The sequence below is a fragment of the Pogoniulus pusillus genome, chromosome 42 (assembly GCF_015220805.1).
Source record: "Pogoniulus pusillus isolate bPogPus1 chromosome 42, bPogPus1.pri, whole genome shotgun sequence".
NCBI lineage: Eukaryota > Metazoa > Chordata > Aves > Piciformes > Lybiidae > Pogoniulus > Pogoniulus pusillus.
This window is the reverse complement of record NC_087305.1, coordinates 3994919-4012583: the sequence shown is the minus strand read 5'-3', so window position 1 is coordinate 4012583 and position 17665 is coordinate 3994919. Positions and strand designations below refer to the sequence as shown.

The following is a 17665-nucleotide window of genomic DNA, read 5'->3' as shown; positions in this document are numbered from 1 at the left end:
CTCTGCCCATCCACCTTTAACTCAGGAGGAAGGTGAAGCCTCCAGGCAGGTCTCCTCCTTTTCCAAGCCCTGAGGTGACTGAGAGGCATTTTCACCCCCAAAAAGAACTCTTCACAACTTCTCCATCACTCACCCTGGCTGGCCTGGGGGCACCTGAGGCAACAGTGTGCACGTTGGGTTCTCCTTTCTTGGAGCAGTGCCCATGGTGGGTCCTCCATTCCTTGGAGCAGTCAGTGGTGGGATCTCAATTCCTTGGAGCAGGCAGTGTTGGGTTCTCCATTCCTTGGATCAGTCTGTGTTGAGATCTCCATTCCTTGGAGCAGTGCCCATATTGGGTTCTCCATTCCTTGGAGCAGTCAGTGTTGGGTTCTCCACTCCTTGGAGCAGTGCCCATATTGGGTTCTCCATTTCTTGGAGCAGTCAGTGTTGAGATCTCCATTCCTTGGAGCAGTCAGTGTTGGGTTCTCCATTCCTTGGAACAGTGCCCATATTGGGTTCTCCATTCCTTGGAGCAGTCAGTGTTGGGTTCTCCACTCCTTGGAGCAGTGCCCATATTGGGTTCTCCATTCCTTGGAGCAGTCAGCGTTGGGTTCTCCACTCCTTGGAGCAGTGCCCATATTGGGTTCTCCATTTCTTGGAGCAGTCAGTGTTGAGATCTCCATTCCTTGGAGCAGTCAGTGTTGGGTTCTCCATTCCTTGGAACAGTGCCCATATTGGGTTCTCCATTCCTTGGAGCAGTCAGTGTTGGGTTCTCCATTCCTTGGACCAGTGTCAGTGTTGGCTTCTCCATTCCTTGGAGCAGTATCAGTGTTTGGTTGTGCAGTGCCTGGATCAGTGCCCATATTGGGTTCTCCATTCCTTGGATCAGTGCCCATATTGGGTTCTCCATTCCTTGGATCAGTGCCCATATTGGGTTCTTCATTTCTTGGAGCAGTATCAGTGTTGGGTTCTCCACTCCTTGGAGCAGTCAGTGTTGGGTTCTCCAATGCCTGGATCAGTGCCCATGTTGGGTTCTGCATTCCTTAGAGCAGTCACTGTTGGATTCTCTGTTCCTTGGAGCAGTATCAGTGTTTGGTTGTGCAGTGCCTGAATCAATGCCCATGTTGGGTTCTGTATTCCTTGGAGCAGTATCAGTGTTTGGTTGTGCCTGGATCAGTGCCCATGTTGGGTTCTCCACTCCTTGGAGCAGTCAGTGTGGGGTTCTCCACTCCTTGGAGCACTCTCAGTGTTGGCTTCTGCACTCCTTGGAGCAGTCAGTGTTGGGTTCTCCACTCCTTGGAGCACTCTCAGTGTTGGGTTCTGCACTCCTTGGAGCACTCTCAGTGTTGGGTTCTGCATTCCTTGGAGCAGTCACTGTTGGGTTCTGCACTCCTTGGAGCACTCTCAGTGTTGGGTTCTGCATTCCTTGGAGCAGTCTGTGTTGGGTTCTCCACTCCTTGGAGCAGTCACTGTTGGGTTCTGCACTCCTTGGAGCACTCTCAGTGTTGGATTCCGCACTCCTTGGAGCAGTATCAGTGTTGGGTTCTCCATTCCTTGGAGCAGTGAGTGTTGGGTTCTCCACTCCTTGGAGCAGTCGGTGTTGGGTTCTGCATTCCTTGGAGCAGTATCAGTGTTTGCTTGTGCAGTGCCTGGATCAGTGCCCATATTGGGTTCTCCACTCCTTGGAGCAGTATCAGTGTTGGGTTCTGCACTCCTTGGAGCAGTCATTGTTGGGTTCTCCATTCCTTGGAGCAGTGAGTGTTGGGTTCTGCATTCCTTGGAGCAGTATCAGTGTTTGCTTGTGCAGTGCCTGGATCAGTGCCCATATTGGGTTCTCCACTCCTTGGAGCAGTATCAGTGTTTGCTTGTGCAGTGCCTGGATCAGTGCCCACGTTGGGTTCTGCATTCCTTGGAGCACTCTCAGTGTTGGATTCTCCACTCCTTGAAGCAGTTACTGTTGGCTCCTCCAATCCTCTGAGAGCTGTCCATGTTGTTGAGGTCTCCACTCCTTGCAGCAGTATCCATATTAGGTTCTCCACCCCTCTAGCTGTTGAGATTTGTTGTTTCTTCCCTTCTCCACCTTTGATTTCCTCCCTTTTTTTGTTCCAATAACGATTTTTTTCCCCTCTCTTTTTTTTTAAACCCTTCTGATTTTTGATTATTATAACTGATTTGTCCCATATTTGTCTCTGCTGCACACACCAATTGGGGCTGGTTTCAATCTCAAGTGAGTATCACCTTCTAAATATTAAAACCATTTTAATATTTGATACTCTTTTTTTTTTTTTTTCCCCCACCCTGGGTGGTGATTTTGATTATTTTCCCCACCCCCATCCCCCCTCCCCTTCCATTGCTTTTACTTTTCTCTCTGCTCTGCTGAAAGGGTTTTGTGTTGTACCCTTCAAGGGTCCTCTCCTCACGCCACCAGGGCGTGACGGCCTTTCAAAGTGGTAGAAGTGGCAACTAAGGTTGATATCTGGAGAAATAAAAGGTTATGGAGGGACAATTAATGATGATGATGATGATGGTTTTTACTGCTGGCTCTGCCAGCACCCAGTGTTGGCATCCCTTCCCCTCCCCACACCCCAACCCTTGCCAGCAATCGCTTCTCCTTCATTAATCCTCTGCGCCGGGGCTGGAGGCAACAGGTTTGGGGCAGCCAAAAACAAATCCCCCCCACTTGGCACTGGAAGAGGATGGAGCAGAGGGACCAGGGTGGGCAGCAATGGCCTGGACCTCTCCCCCCCCCCCACTTTTTTCCCTTAGGGGCACCCCTAAAGATCATTGGGGTGCTCCTGAAGCCACGGAGCTGCATCGCCCGAGGAGCCGAGCGGAGCTGCTTGGTGCGCTGCAGGAGAAGGTGCCGGGGAGGGGGTTGTGGGGGGGGTTGTTAGGATGGATGGAGGAGGTTGGATTTGTTGTGGTCTTCTTTTGGGTTTGTGATTGGTTTCTTTTTGCAGTGAGACACCAAAACACCTCTAAACCACCCCCACCCCACCCCCCCCCAAAATGTCATAAAGCAACCAATTGGCCATGGTTGGGCACTGCCACTCCATGCAGTACCAGGCTGCTTTTTCCACCCCTGCGGCTCTGAGGATGCTCAGCCCCTGGGCTGTGGCTTCCCCTTGGGATGTTCCAAATGAGATTTTTTTAGCTCCTCAAAAGATTTTTTAGGAGCTGGGGAAGCTCCTGAAAAATACACACACACACACACACACACCACACCCCCCTTACCTCTCCCTGGAGGGAGAAGTGTGTCCCCCCAAGGAGCTGCTCTCCGCCAGCGCATGGGATTAATCAGGGAGAAGCCGCTGCGGGGTTAGAAATGAGGGGGGGGGGGAGGTTCACTCCAAATCCCACTTTCCCCAACGTCCTGCAGCTTTTCCCAGGCTGAACTGTGGTTCTCCAAGGGGGAGGAAGCTGCCCCCCCCCCCCCAACTTCTCTGTGACACCCCCCCCCTCCCCAAAACCTCAGTAACGAACTCCTTTCCCGCAGCCAACGCGACCTTGTTCGATGCTTCAGCTCCGGTGGCACCCAACACCACTAATGTTTCTCTGGTAAGAGGCTTTTGCTCATCCCAACAGGAATTTTGGGAGAAGGGAGGGCAGATTTTGGGATGAGGGAGGAAAGGAGGTTGTGTATCTTGAGGAAGAAGAGGCTGAAGGGAGACCTCATTGCCCTGAGAGGAGGCTGGACCCAGGTGGGGCTTGCGTCCTTCTCCCTAGGGATCAGTGATAGGAGCAGAGTGGCCTGGAGTTGTGCCAGGGTTAAGTTGGATTGGGGGGAAAGTTCCTTTGCTGCCAGAGAGGTTTCTTTTTTGACCTGGAAATGCCAAATATTTGCTACAGATGTAAATTTTGCTCCTTTTTTGGGGGGTTTTGCACTTTCTTTGCGAGCTGCAACCACTCAGAGCCTTCATTTTCTCCCGTTGGCCACAGGCCTGGAACACAAACCCTGTGAGGAGAGGCTGAAGGAGCTGGGGGTGTGCAGCCTGCAGCAGAGGAGGCTCAGGGCAGAGCTCGTTGCTGTCTCCTCCCTAGAGGAACCTCCACAACTTCTCTGTGCAGCTTGTTCCAGTGTCTCAGCACCTTCATGGTGCACAGCAGCCTCCAAACTAAGCCTCCCCTGCTCCACTTTCAAGTCATTCTCCCTGATCCTGGCACTCTCAGCCCTTGTCCAAAGATCATCCCCAGCTCTTCTGGAGTCCCCTCAGCTACTGGAAGGCTGCTCTAAGGTCTCCCTGGAGGAGCCTGCACAATGCCTCTGGGCAGCCTGTTCCAGTGTCTCAGAACCTTCACACAGCTTGAGTGCTGTGTCCAGTTCTGGGCTCCTCCATTGCAGAGAGATGTTGAGATGCTGGAAGGTGCCCAGAGCAGGGCAGCAAGGCTGGGGAGGGGCCTGGAGCACAGCCCTGTGAGGAGAGGCTGAGGGAGCTGGGGGGGGGTGCAGCCTGCAGCAGAGGAGGCTCAGGGCAGAGCTGATTGCTGCCTGCAGCTGCCTGCAGGGAGGCTGTAGCCAGGTGGGGTTGGGCTCTGCTGCCAGGCAGGCAGGGCCAGCAGAATGGGCCAGAGGCTGAAGCTGTGCCAGGGCAGGTTGAGGCTGGCTGTGAGGAGGAAGTTGTTGGCAGAGAGAGTGATTGGCATTGGAATGGGCTGCCCAGGGAGGTGGTGCAGTGCCCATGGCTGGAGGTGTTGAAGCCAAGCCTGGCTGGGGCACTGAGTGCCATGGTGTGGTTGGTTGGGCAGGGCTGGGTGCTAGGTTGGACTGGCTGAGCTTGGAGCTCTCTGCCAACCTGCTTGGTTCTGATTTACTGATTCCATGATTCCATGGCTCCATGATTCCATGGCTCCATGACTCCATGACCTGCCCTTTCTCTTGCACATCACTGCTCAAAACGTGGGTTTTGCTTCTCTCAGCAGGGCAATTCTCTCTTTGCCTTGCTTGCTTCATCACTTTCAAACACTATTGTGTGTGTGGGGAGGGCATTTGAGTGGGCAATGTCCCTCTCCTCTCCTGCTCCCATTCCCCCCAGCGCTAACGCTGCTGCCCTGGGGGGGTCTCTCCCCAGTACAATGCTATTAACCTCACAGCTCTGGACTGGACTCAGCTGAGTAAGAAGGAATGTCTCAAATACGGGGGGAGTTTAGTGGGGAAATCCTGCAAGTTCGTGCCTGACCTGGCCCTGATGTCCTTCATCCTCTTCTTCGGCACCTACTCCATGACCCTGACCCTGAAGAAGTTCAAGTTCAGTCGCTACTTCCCCACCAAGGTAAGGAAGGTGCTGGGGTTTGCCCTCCTCTTTCCCTCAAGGCAGGCAAACCTGGATGCGGAGAGCTCCAGGAGCATCGATCCCTGTTTCTAGGAGCTGTTGGGAGCACTTAAGAGAATCCCTCCCCCCCTGCCCCGGGGCTCTGGCATGCAGAGTGACTCCCTCCCTTGCCATGCAAAGGGGAGTCACATCGGCACGTTGGGGTTGTGCCCAGGTTAGCCACGGGGGAGTGGAGCTGGATAGCCCCAGGGAAGGATGCTGCACGGGGAGCAAACCTCTGCACCCCACTAAATGCCCTCTCCATCCCCATAAATGCCCTCTCCATCCCCGTAAATGCCCTCTCCATCCCCATAAATGCCCTCTCCATCCCCATAAATGCCCTCTCCATCCCCATAAGTGCTCTCTCCATCCCATTAAACACCCTCTCCATCCCATTGACTCCCCTCTGCATCCCATTAACTACCCTCTCCACCCCATTGACTGCCCTCTCCATCCTATTGAGAGGATGTTGGCATCCTCTCCATCCCATTAGCACCCTTTATATCCCATTAGACATCCCAATAGAGCCTCTCTATCCAGTTAAATGTCCTCTTCATGCCATTAGCTCACTCCTCCATCCTACCAAGCACCCTTTATATCCCATTTTTGATGCTCTCCTTCCCATTAAATGTCCTGTCCATCCCAATGAGCTCCTTCTCCATCCCACCACTGACCCTTTCCATCCTCTTGTTGACCCTCTCCATCCTACCACTGACCCTCTCTATCCCACTATTGACCCCTTCCATCCCAACCAACTCCCTCTCCATTCCCTTATTGACCCTCTCCATCCTAATGAATCCCCTCTCCATGCCATCACTGACCCTCTCTATCCCCCACTAACCCTCTCCATCCCATTATTGACCCTTTCCATCCAAATGAACACCTTCTCCATCCCCCACTGACCCTCTCCATCCCTTTATTGATCCTATCCATCTCAATGAACTCCCTCTCCATCCCACCACTGACCCTCTCCATCCCATTATAGACCCTCTCCATCCCAATGAACTCCTTCTCCATCCCCTTATTGACCCTCTCCATCCCATTACTGACCTTTTCCATCTCAATGAACTCCTTCTCCATCCTCTTACTGACCTTCTCCATCCCCTATTGACCCTCTCCATCCCATTATTGACCCTTTCCATCCCAAAGGACTCCTTCTCCATCCTCCTATTGACCTTCTCCATCCCCTGTTGGCCCTCTCCATCCCCTATTGACCCTCTCCATCCCCTATTGACCCTCTCCATCCCATTATAGACCCTTTCCATCCAAATGAGTAGCTTCTCCATCCTCTTATTGACCCTCTCCATCTCCTGTTGACCTTCTCCATCCCACCACTGACCTTCTCCATCCCACCACCGACCCTCTCCATTCCATTATTGACCCTCCCCAATCCATTATTGGCCCTCTCCATCCCAGTGACTCCCCTCTCCACGCCATCACTGGCCCTCTCTGTGCCATCACTGACCCCCCTCCACCCCTCCATCTCCTTTCCCACTCCCCTCTCCCCATCTTCCCTCCAGGTCAGGGCTTTCATTGCCGACTTTTCCAATGTCTTCTCCATCCTGCTCTTCTGTGCCGTCGATGCCTGTTTCGGCCTGGACACCCCCAAGCTCCACATCCCAAGCATCATCAAGGTTGGGCTGACCACAGGAGACCTCTTCCTTCTACTTCCCACCACCTCACACACACTTTCATTCCAGCTCAGGGGACCTCTTCCTTCTACTTCTCACCACCTCACACGCTTTCGTTCCAGCTCCTCACTGGTTCATAGGCTCTAACTCACCTCTCTCCTGCAGCCTCCAAGTCCAGCTTTAAAGCCTCTTTGAGGGGGGAGGGTAAAAAAAAATCTTCTAATCCTGTGACTTTTCTTCCTCCTTTCCTTTGTTTTTTTGTCTTTCTTTTCCTCCTCCCTCTCCTCTCTCCTGCTCAGCTGCGTAAGCTCATTAGTGACTTCTCCATCTTTATGTCCATCCTCATGTTTGTGGGGCTGGATGTGCTTTTTGGACTCAACACCCCAAAGCTCCAAGTGCCTACTGATTTTAAGGTAACAACAAAAAAAATCCCTTTCTGTGAAGCTTTGGCCCCAAAATTTCCTCTTCCTCCCCACCCCCAACCGCTTTTCCTCCTCTAGGATGCTGCTGGAAGTGATACAGTGGGGAGTGAGAGGTGTGAGTGGGGGTTGATGAGTTGTGGTGGGATTCAGGGATGGGAAAAGCCTTGAGGACATCAAGTCCAACCAGAAGCTGACATCTCCCTGCCCACAGCTGTTGGATTATGGTCCTGAGCTCCTTATCCAAGTGGATTTTGAGTGGTGATGTACTTCAGCACCAGCCTGGGCCAATGCCTTATGAGGCTTTGGTGCTCATGGTCAACTTAAACAGGGCCATGGAGATGCTGAGAGGGCTGCAGCAGCTCTGCTCTGAGCACAGGCTGAGAGAGTTGAGGCTCTGCAGCCTGGAGAAGAGAAGGCTTCAAGGAGAGCTTGGAGTGGCCTGGCAGGATCTGAAGGGGGCTCCAGGAAGGCTGGGGAGGGACTGTTGGGAAGGGATTGGAATGACAGGAGGAGGAGGAATGGGTTTGGAGTGGCAGAGGGGAGATGGAAAGTGGATGTGAGGAAGAAGTTGTTTGCAGTGAGGGTGGTGAGAGACTGGCACAGGTTGGGGGTTGTGAGACCCTGGCAGAGGTTGCCCAGCCTAGCCCCCAGCCCTGCCCAACCAACCATACCATGGCAGCTCTCTTGGCTCTATGATTCTATGGTGCAGAGCTCCTTCCAAACTAAATCTCTCCTGCTCCAGTTTCAATCCTTGTCCTCATTCCTCATCCTGGCACTCACAGCCCTTGCCCAAAGTCCCTCCCCAGCCCTCCTGGACCCCCCTCAGCTACTGGCAGGCTGCTCTAAGGTCTCCCTGGAGCCTTCTCCTCTCCAGGCAGTGCAGCCCCAACTCTCCCAGCCTGTCCCCACAACAGAGGTGCTGCAGCCCTCGGCTCAAGGGGGGTGTGTGCAGCACAGGATGCTGCTCTTAGGAGCTCTGCAGGGTTTGCCACCTCTCTGTGTGCCCAAGCCCCACCTCTGCCCCTCTGCAGCCCACCCGCGTGGATCGGGGCTGGTTCGTGTTTCCCTTCGGGAAGAACCCCTGGTGGGTTTACCTGGCGAGTGCCCTGCCTGCCCTGCTGGTCACCATCCTCATCTTCATGGACCAGCAGATCACTGCTGTCATCGTCAACAGGAAGGAGCACAAGCTGCGGGTGAGCCCCTGGGGGCCCCTGCTGGTTGGGTGCCAATAGGGTGCTGCTGCCAGGCTCAGGGCTGGGGGTTCAGCAGGGGCAGAGTAGAGGCTCAGCCCTGCCAGCTACAGGTTTTGGGGGGGACAATGCCCCCAGGGGTGTTAAATTCACCCAAGTCCATTGTGAGCTGCAGCAGGGTGCTGTGGGGTGCAGCATGGCAATGTGGGGTGCCCGAGGGTGGTGCGAGGTGCAGCAGGGTGTTCTGGGGTGCAGCATGGCAATGTGGGGTGCCCGAGGGTGGTGCGAGGTGCAGCAGGGTGTTCTGGGGTGCAGCATGGCAATGTGGGGTGCCCGAGGGTGGTGCGAGGTGCAGCAGGGTGCTGTGGGGTGCAGCATGGCAATGTGGGGTGCCCGAGGGTGGTGTGAGGTGCAGCAGGGTGTTCTGGGGTGCAGCATGGCAATGTGGGGTGCCCGAGGGGTGATGTGAGGTGCAGCAGGGTGCTGTGGGGTGCAGCATGGCAATGTGGGGTGCCCGAGGGTGGTGCGAGGTGCAGCAGGGTGTTCTGGGGTGCAGCATGGCAATGTGGGGTGCCCGAGGGTGATGTGAGGTGCAGCAGGGTACTGTGGGGTGCAGCATGGCAATGTGGGGTGCCCGAGGGTGGTGTGAGGTGCAGCAGGGTGTTCTGGGGTGCAGCATGGCAATGTGGGGTGCCCGAGGGGTGATGTGAGGTGCAGCAGGGTGCTGTGGGGTGCAGCATGGCAATGTGGGGTGCCCGAGGGTGGTGTGAGGTGCAGCAGGGTGCTGTGGGGTGCAGCATGGCAATGTGGGGTGCCCGAGGGTGATGTGAGGTGCAGCAGGGTGCTGTGGGGTGCAGCATGGCAATGTGGGGTGCCCGAGGGTGGTGTGAGGTGCAGCAGGGTGCTGTGGGGTGCAGCATGGCAATGTGGGGTGCCCGAGGGTGGTGTGAGGTGCAGCAGGGTGTTCTGGGGTGCATGAAGGCAGCGCAGGGCCATGCTGTGGGGGTACCAGGGGGATGCCACCAGGGTGCTGCAAGGGACACCCCAGCAGTGCCCTCACCTTGCTGGGCTGAGCGACAGAACAGCTGCAGCAGCTGTGGCGCCCCCCACCATAGCCCCTCCCGGGTGCTGTGTTGCAGAAAGCAGCTGGCTACCACCTGGACCTCTTCTGGGTGGGCATCCTCATGGCTGTCTGCTCCTTCATGGGGCTGCCCTGGTACGTGGCTGCCACTGTCATCTCCATCGCCCACATCGACAGCTTGAAGATGGAGACTGAGACCAGCGCCCCGGGGGAGCAGCCCCAGTTCCTGGGGGTCAGGTGAGGGAGGAGGGCAAGATTGGGGGGGGGGTGGAGGGGCCAAGGAGGGACACAACAGCAGGAGCAGGTGTGGCCAGCATGGCCTCATCCTGCTTGCCTCGGCGTTGCAGGGAGCAGAGGGTGACAGGGATCATCGTCTTTGTGCTGACAGGGATCTCTGTCTTCCTGGCCCCCATCCTGAAGGTAAAACCCCTCCCCCCCCCCCCTACCCCCCTGCTCTCCTCCAGCTCTGCTCCTTCCCTGGAGGGCACTTGGGGATGGAGCACCTGGACCTGCCCTTCCCCCAGCCGTGGTGCCCGGTGTGGGTGCCCCTGGCTGTGCCCTCTCCTGGGGTGCCCACCACAGCTGTGCCCCTTTGCAGTACATCCCCATGCCGGTGCTCTACGGAGTCTTCCTCTACATGGGCGTCGCCTCGCTGAATGGCATCCAGGTGAGTGCTGCTCTTCCTCCTCCTCCTCCTCTTCTTCCTCCTCACTGGCCCTGAAGGGGTCCTGCAGCAGGGCAAAAGAAGGAAAAGGTTTTTTAACCTCAAAACCCTGCAGGCAGCAAACGTGGCCTGGAGCAGCAATGGAGTGGGCAGCAGGGGCAGGGCAGGGACTCAGCTGGTGCTGAGGATCAGGCTGGCACCACGACAGCAGAGAGGCAGCCTCTGCCAAGCTGCCAGGCAGTAGAAACCAAATCTGCTCCATGCAGTGCTGCAGGCTGAGGGCAGAGTGGCTGCAAAGTGCCCAGTGGGAAAGGGAGCTGGGGGTAGTGGTTGGCAGCAGCTGGAGATGAGCCAGGGGGTGCCCAGGTGGGCAAGGAGGGCAGCAGCAGCCTGGCCTGGAGCAGCACTGGTGTGGGTGGCAGGAGTATGATAGGGATTGTGCCCCTGGGCTGGGCACTGGGGAGGGCACAGCTTGAGTGCTGGGGGCAGGTTTGGGCTCCTCACTCGAAGGAGGACATTGAGGAGCTGGAGCAGGCCCAGAGAAGGGGAGGAAAGGTGGGGAAGGGTCTGGAGAAGAGAGCTGGGGAGGAGCAGCTGAGGGAGCTGGGGAGAAGGAGGCTGAGGGGAGACCTCCTGGGTCTGTAGAGCTGCCTGAGAGGAGGCTGCAGCCAGGTGGGGGTTGGGCTCTGCTGCCAAGGAGCAAGGGAGAGGATGAGAGGAACTGGCCTCAGGTTGCCCCAGGACAGGTTCAGGTTGGACATCAGAAGAAACTTCCCTGGAAGGATTCTCAAAGCCCTGCCCAGGCTGCCCAGGGAAGTGGTTTTCTCTCCATCCCTGGAGGGGTTTCCAAGCTGCAGAGCTGTGGTGCTGAGGGCCATAGCTCAGCCCCAGCCTCGGCAGAGCCAGAGAATTCCTGCCCTGGATGAGTTTGAAGTTGTTCCCCATGGATGGCTTTGAGGCTGTTCCCCATGGATGGCTTTGAGGCTGTTCCCCATGAATGGGTTTGAGGCTGCTCCCCATGGATGGGTCTGAAGCTGTTCCCCATGGATGGCTTTGAGGCTGTTCCCCATGAATGGGTTTGAGGCTGCTCCCCATGGATGGGTCTGAAGCTGTTCCCCATGGATGGGTTTGAAGCTGTTCCCCATGGATGGGTCTGAAGCTGTTCCCCATGGATGGGTCTGAAGCTGTTCCCCATGGATGGGTCTGAAGCTGTTCCCCATGGATGGCTTTGAGGCTGCTCCCCATGGATGGGTTTGAGGCTGTTCCCCATGGATGGGTTTGAGGCTGTTCATGGATGGGTTTGAGGCTGCTCCCCATGGATGGGTTTGAGGCTGTTCCCCATGGATGGGTTTGAAGCTGTTCCCCATGGATGGGTTTGAGGCTGTTCATGGATGGGTTTGAGGCTGTTCCCCATGGATGGGTTTGAGGCTGTTCATGGATGGGTTTGAAGCTGTTCCCCATGGATGGGTCTGAAGCTGTTCCCCATGGATGAGTCTGAAGCTGTTCCCCATGGATGGGTTTGAGGCTGTTCCCCATGGATGGGTCTGAAGCTGTTCCCCATGGATGGGTTTGAGGCTGCTCCCCATGGATGAGTCTGAAGCTGTTCCCCATGGATGAGTCTGAAGCTGCTCCCCATGGATGAGTCTGAAGCTGTTCCCCAACCAAAGCACTTTGATGCTTGTCCCATTCCCACCTGTGGGGAGCAGCAGACACTCAGAGCCCTTCAGGACACACCAAAAAGCCTCAAACTCCCCATTTCTGGGGACTCAGGGAGGCTTTATCTGGGCCCCATGGGAACAAGGGCGAGGAGCTAACAGCAGCCTTCATCCCACCACAGTTCTGGGACCGCTGCAAGCTCTTCCTCATGCCAGCCAAGCACCAACCTGACTACGTCTTCCTCCGGCATGTGCCCCTGCGCCGCATCCACCTCTTCACCCTGGTGCAGATCATCTGCCTGGCAGTCCTCTGGATCCTCAAATCCACTGTGGCTGCCATCATCTTCCCTGTCATGGTAGGACCATCCCTGCTGCTGCTCTGCTTCAGCCTCAGTCAGGAGAGCTTTTGAGTTTTAAGGACCTTTTGGCTTGGTTCTCACTGGTGGTTCCCAGGTTTGGGGAGATAAAAGGTCCTGGAGGTCCTGCTTGTGTGAGTGGCTCTGAGGAGAGGCACTTGGGGGTGCTGCTGGAGGAGAAGCTCAGCAGGAGCCAGCAGTGTGCACTTGCAGCCCAGAGAGCCAAGCAGAGCCTGGGCTGCAGCAGCAGCAGTGTGGCCAGCAGGGCCAGGGAGGGGATTCTGCCCCTCTGCTCTGCTCTGCTCTGACCCCACCTGGAGTCCTGCATCCAGCTCTGGAGCCCCTGGGCCAAGAGGGCTGTGGAGATGCTGGAGAGTGTCCAGAGCAGGGCCAGGAGGATGCTGAGAGGCTGCAGCAGCTCTGCTGTGAGCACAGCCTGAAAGAGTTTGGGCTGTGCAGGCTGGAGCAGAGGAGGCTCCCAGGGGACCTTCTTGTGGCCTTCCAGCATCTGAAGGGGGCTCCAAAAAAGCTGTGGAGGGACTTTTGAGGCTGTGAGGGAGTGGCAGGAGTGGGGGGGATGGAGCAAAGGTGGAGGTGGGGAGAGTGAGGCTGGAGGTGAGGAGGAAGTTGTTGAGCAGGAGAGTGGTGAGAGCCTGGCAGGGGCTGCCCAGGGAGGTGGTTGAGGCCCCATGGCTGGAGGTGTTTGAGGCCAGGCTGTGTGAGGCTGTGTGCAGCCTGCTCTAGGGTAGGGTGTCCCTGGGCATGGCAGGGGTTGGCACTGCCTGCTCCTTGTGGTCCCTTCCAACCCTGCCTGATTCTCTGGTCTCTCCCCTCTCAGATTTTAGCCCTGATCCTGGTGAGGAGGTTGCTGGATTTTGTCTTCTCCCAACATGACCTGGCCTGGATTGACAACATCATCCCTGAGAAGGAGAAGAAGAAGGAAGATGACAAGAAGAAGAAGAAAAAAGGCAACAAAGGAGACAGCAGCAGTGATGAGGAGGTGGGTGGGGGGTGACGAGGGTTAGAGGGGAGGCTGCCATGGCCAGCAGGGGCACCTTGGACCAGCTAGGGAGGGAAAGGTCCCACCCAAACCTCCAGGTTGGTGGGTCTGGGATGAAGGCTGCTGCTTGAGTGTGGTGAGAGCCTGGCAGGGGTTGCCCAGGGAGGGGGGTTGAGGCCCCATGGCTGGAGGTGTTTGAGGCCAGGCTGGCTGAGGCTGTGTGCAGCCTGCTCTAGGGTAGGGTGTCCCTGGGCATGGCAGGGGGGCTGGAGCTGGCTGCTCCTTGTGGTCCCTTCCAGCCCTGCCTGATTCTGTGTTCTCTGGTCACTGGAGGTATTTTGCTCTCTGTGTAGCACAGGCTGACTGTGAGGGGCTGGCTGGAGGCTCCAGGGGATGCTCAAAGTGGCCTGGATGCTGGAAAAAGTGTGGTCCAAAATAAACTCCTGAGGGAAAAGAGCTAAAATCCCATGGCTGAGGGCACAGCTCCCATTGTGTGGTGATCCTGCAACCTCTCCCCCCCCCGCCACCCGATGCAGCCTCTTCCCTGGCAGAAGGGTGGAGGAGAGGAAAGCAAAAGAGCCTCCCTCCTCCTCTTCTTTGTGCACCCACCTCTGGAGGTTTTGGGTCTGTTTGGGTGCTCCAGGTGGTCTCAGAGCCCACCCAGGCTTTGCCTTCACCGAATTTCCCCCCCCTTTCTTCCCCAGTTCCCACCTCCCTCAGTCATTAAGATCCCCATGGAGCCCCTGCCAGCGCAGCCCCGAAACGGGGGCCCCCATTGCCTCAGCCGTAAGTAAAGAGCTCAGGAGCTGCATTCCTGCATTCCCAGCTGCTTCCTAACCCCTCCCAACCCACGGCACTAACCTCGCTGAGAGCCACAGCCTGGATCCATCCCACCTCAGCAGGGAGGAGGGATTGGCTGCTGCAAGCAGCCTGGAGAGGACGCAGCAAGGCTCAGTGCTGCTGGTGGCTTGTGGCTGGAAGCCAGGACCCTCCTGGGTCTCCTCACCCTGAGCCAGCATCCATGAGGAGGATTTTAACACACAAATACCTGGGCAGGTTTGCAGCCCTCCCCCCCAGCCCCAAAACCGTGGCTGGGGGGGGTGGGGGTGCAGAGCTTGTGGTTATCCCAGGTGTGAAGGAGCAGATTGGCTCAGCCTCCTGGGCCAGACAGCAAGGGTGGGCTGGGGCAGAGCCAGCCCAGGCAGAAGAGCTTGGGTTGAGTCCCTTCCAGCTCAGCATGGTGCCACCAGCAGGTTCTAACTCAGCAACTCACTGCCTCTGTCCTCAAGCTGCTGCTCACGGGGGGGTGGGAGGGCTGCTGGAGCTTCTCTCTTCTTCTCATCCCCCCCCCCCCCAAAAGCAGCTTTTTCTCCTCCTCCCACCAGCAGGAGGATGCTGGATGCAGTGGTTGCAGTAAGGCTTGAGCTGGGGGGGGGGGGGGAGGGTGGGCGGGTGGGGGAGGGGGCTCCTTCCTCCCTTGGGAGGTGTTTCACCCCCGTGTCCCCCCAGGAAAGAGGTCCTCCACCTGGAGCTTTGCGTTCTGATTCCTCCCCGAATGGTTCAGACATGGATCGCAGGTAAAAGCTCCTCCAAGGGCTCCCCACCCTCATCCCCCGTCCTCAGGGACCCACCCTGGGGTTTTGGGGGGGTCACTGGCTGATGTCCCCAGGCAAGCAGCACGTGTGGAGCCTCTTGCCACCCTCCTTGGCCATCCGTGGACTATCTCAGAGCACTTCCATAGCATCCAGCAGTGCTTTGGGTGCTTTCCTTTGCTGGAAAGACCCAAACCAGAGCAAACTAAATGCTGCTGGGTAACAGCCAGAGGAAGGGAGGCAGGAAGAGCACAGGAGGGATGCAGGAGGGATGTGGGAGCGATGCAGGAGGGATGTGGGAGCGATGCAGGAGAGATGCAGGAAGAGCACAGGAGGGATGCAGGAGGGATGTGGGAGCGATGCAGGAGGGATGCAGGAAGAGCACAGGAGGGATGCAGGAGGGATGCAGGACGGGACGTAGGAGAGATGTAGCAAGGACACAGGAGGGATGTAGGAAAGACACAGGAGTGACACAGGAGGGATGCAGGGGAGACACATGAGGGACACAGGAGGGATTCAGGAGGAGTGCAAGAGGGATGCAGGAGGGACACAGGAGGGATGCAGGAAGGACGCAGGCTGGGCAGATGCTGAGGGGCCTGGAGCAGCTCTGGCAGCAGCAAAAACTGAGCCCTGGGGCTGAGAGCCTGCAGGAGAGCAGCCCCAGAGGGCATCTGAGCAGTGCTGAGCAAGAGCTGAAGGAGCTGTAGGGAGGAGGAGGCTGGGGCCAGGCTCTGCTGAGTGGTGCCCAGTGCCAGGCCAAGGGGCAGTGGGCACAGACTGGACCCCAGGAGGTGACATCTGAAGAGGAGGAGAAACTTCTGGGCACAATTTCAGGCCATTTCCTCTCCTTCAATCACCTGATATTAGGGAGAAGAGCCCAACCCCCACCCGGGTCCAACCTCCTCCCAGGCAGCTGTAGAGACCCAGAAGGTCTCCCCTCAGCCTCCTTTCCTGCAGCCTCAACACCCTCAGCAGCTCCTTGTTCTGCAGACCCTTCCCCACCCGCGGTTGCCTGGCATGGGGGTGGGGGAGTGGGGGTGGAGCAACCCCAGGGGCTGGCTCTGCTCACTGCCCCCTCTCCTCCTCAGCATCACACTTCACCTGAAGATTTCCTGCCCATCCTCCCCTGCATTTAACTACTCCCGAGGCCCCCTCTGTGCCGTGCCCCAGGTGAAGATCGAGATGGAGTCAGACTATGAGGACACCGACACGGAGAAGCCCCCTCGGGACATGGGCAGTGAGACCACCCTCTAGGTCCTGTGCCACCTTCCCTCTGCCTTATATATATATATAGATATTGATATTGCTATATTCACATATATATATATAAAGCAACTTGGGCTGCCTCTGCTTCTGCCTGAGCTGGAGGACACTTGGTGGCCCCCTAGGGGATGTGGCCCCAGGAGTTGTTGGTTTGGGTTTTGGGGGGGGGTTTATTTCTTAGCCCTGTGGGGTTTTCTTTCTCCTTTCCTGCCTGCTGAAGGTGGTGGCCACCAGCAGGGGTTAAAACCGGGGCTGGAAAGGTGCAGTTGGGAGAGTTGTGGGGTTGGTTTTCTTCTCTGGCCTCTTTGGTTTTGCCCTGGAGTTGTTGTTGAGCTGGAGGAGATGAAAGTGGTTTTAGGGCTGTGGGAGTAGTGAGGATGTGGTGAGAAGGGGAAGGGAGTTGTTTGTGAGGGGTTGTTTTTCTGGGGGTGGGGGGGGGTGTGAGGAGGAGGTTTGTGTGGCTGAGGAGGAAAGGGAGGAGCACAACCCAGCCCCTCGACCCCCTGGCAGCACGACGTGGCTCTTGGGGAAGGTTTGTGTTGGGAAGGGGATGGTGGATCAGGCTTTGTGGTGGTAGGAGGGCACCAGCCCAAGCTGGCAGTGAGGGGCATCCCTCCTTGCAGCATCCCTGGGATGCAGGAGGGACACGGGAGGGATGCGGGAGGGATGCAGGAGGGACGCAGGAGAGGGACAAAGGAGAGACACAGGAGGGATGCAGGAGAGGTGGGAGGGATGCAGGAGGGACAAGAAGGAAGGAGGGACACAATAGGGATGCAGGAGGGACACAGGAGGTACACAGGTGAGATGTGGGAGGGACACAGGAGGGATGCAGGAGGGACAAGAAGGAAGGAGGGATACAGGAGGGATGCAGGAGGGACAGGAAGGAAGGAGGGACACAGGAGGGATGCAGGAGGGACTCAGGAGGGATGCAGGAGGGACACAGGAGGGATGCAGGAGGGACAAGAAGGAAGGAGGGATGCAGGAGGGACACAGGAGGGATGCAGGAGGGACAAAGGAGGGATGCAGGAGGGACAAAGGAGGGATGCAGGAGGGACAAAGGAGGGATGCAGGAGGGACAAGAAGGAAGGAGGGATGCAGGAGGGACACAGGAGGGATGCAGGAGGGACCAGCTGGCTATGGAGGGACCCAGCGTGGCTCACCCCGGGGTGGATGTGTCCAAGGGCATGAGGAGGGATGGCCTGGCTGGAAAGGAGATGATGTCCTGGAGCCATAGTCCAGCAAGGGAAGGAGAAGCAGCAGCTCTGGGTCAAGGGCACAGCAGAAGGACTGCAGCAGGGAATGGAGCTTTGATTCCACAGGGAATTGGGAATGGTTCTGGCAGGCAGCAGGACACAGCTGCTACTGAGGAATGGGAACAGAGGCTGCAGCAAAGCCCTTTGGTTGCCCATCCCCATGCCCTCCCCACAGCTCTCTCAAGGCCACCTCCCTCCAGACAGGTGCCCATGGTGTGCTCTCACTGGAGGGTCCTGCTGGGCATGCCCAGCCCTGGCACAAGGAGTTGG

At 57.2% G+C, this 17665-nt stretch overlaps 1 protein-coding gene across 1 annotated transcript in view; it reads left to right on the top strand.

Moving 5' to 3' along the window:
• SLC4A5 (solute carrier family 4 member 5) overlaps positions 1-16055 on the top strand; it is a 37012-nt gene extending 20957 nt beyond the window's left edge. Inside the window, exons 13-24 of the mRNA XM_064175717.1 lie at positions 3476-3537; positions 5049-5249; positions 6809-6922; positions 8373-8534; positions 9671-9849; positions 9960-10032; positions 10211-10279; positions 12114-12287; positions 13126-13287; positions 13992-14073; positions 14797-14864; positions 15968-16055. Coding sequence (XP_064031787.1) covers positions 3476-3537; positions 5049-5249; positions 6809-6922; positions 8373-8534; positions 9671-9849; positions 9960-10032; positions 10211-10279; positions 12114-12287; positions 13126-13287; positions 13992-14073; positions 14797-14831 — 1313 coding nt within the window. The 3' untranslated portion in view covers positions 14832-14864; positions 15968-16055. The remainder of the gene's footprint in view (positions 1-3475; positions 3538-5048; positions 5250-6808; positions 6923-8372; positions 8535-9670; positions 9850-9959; positions 10033-10210; positions 10280-12113; positions 12288-13125; positions 13288-13991; positions 14074-14796; positions 14865-15967) is intronic.
• The last annotated feature ends 1610 nt before the right edge of the window (positions 16056-17665 follow it).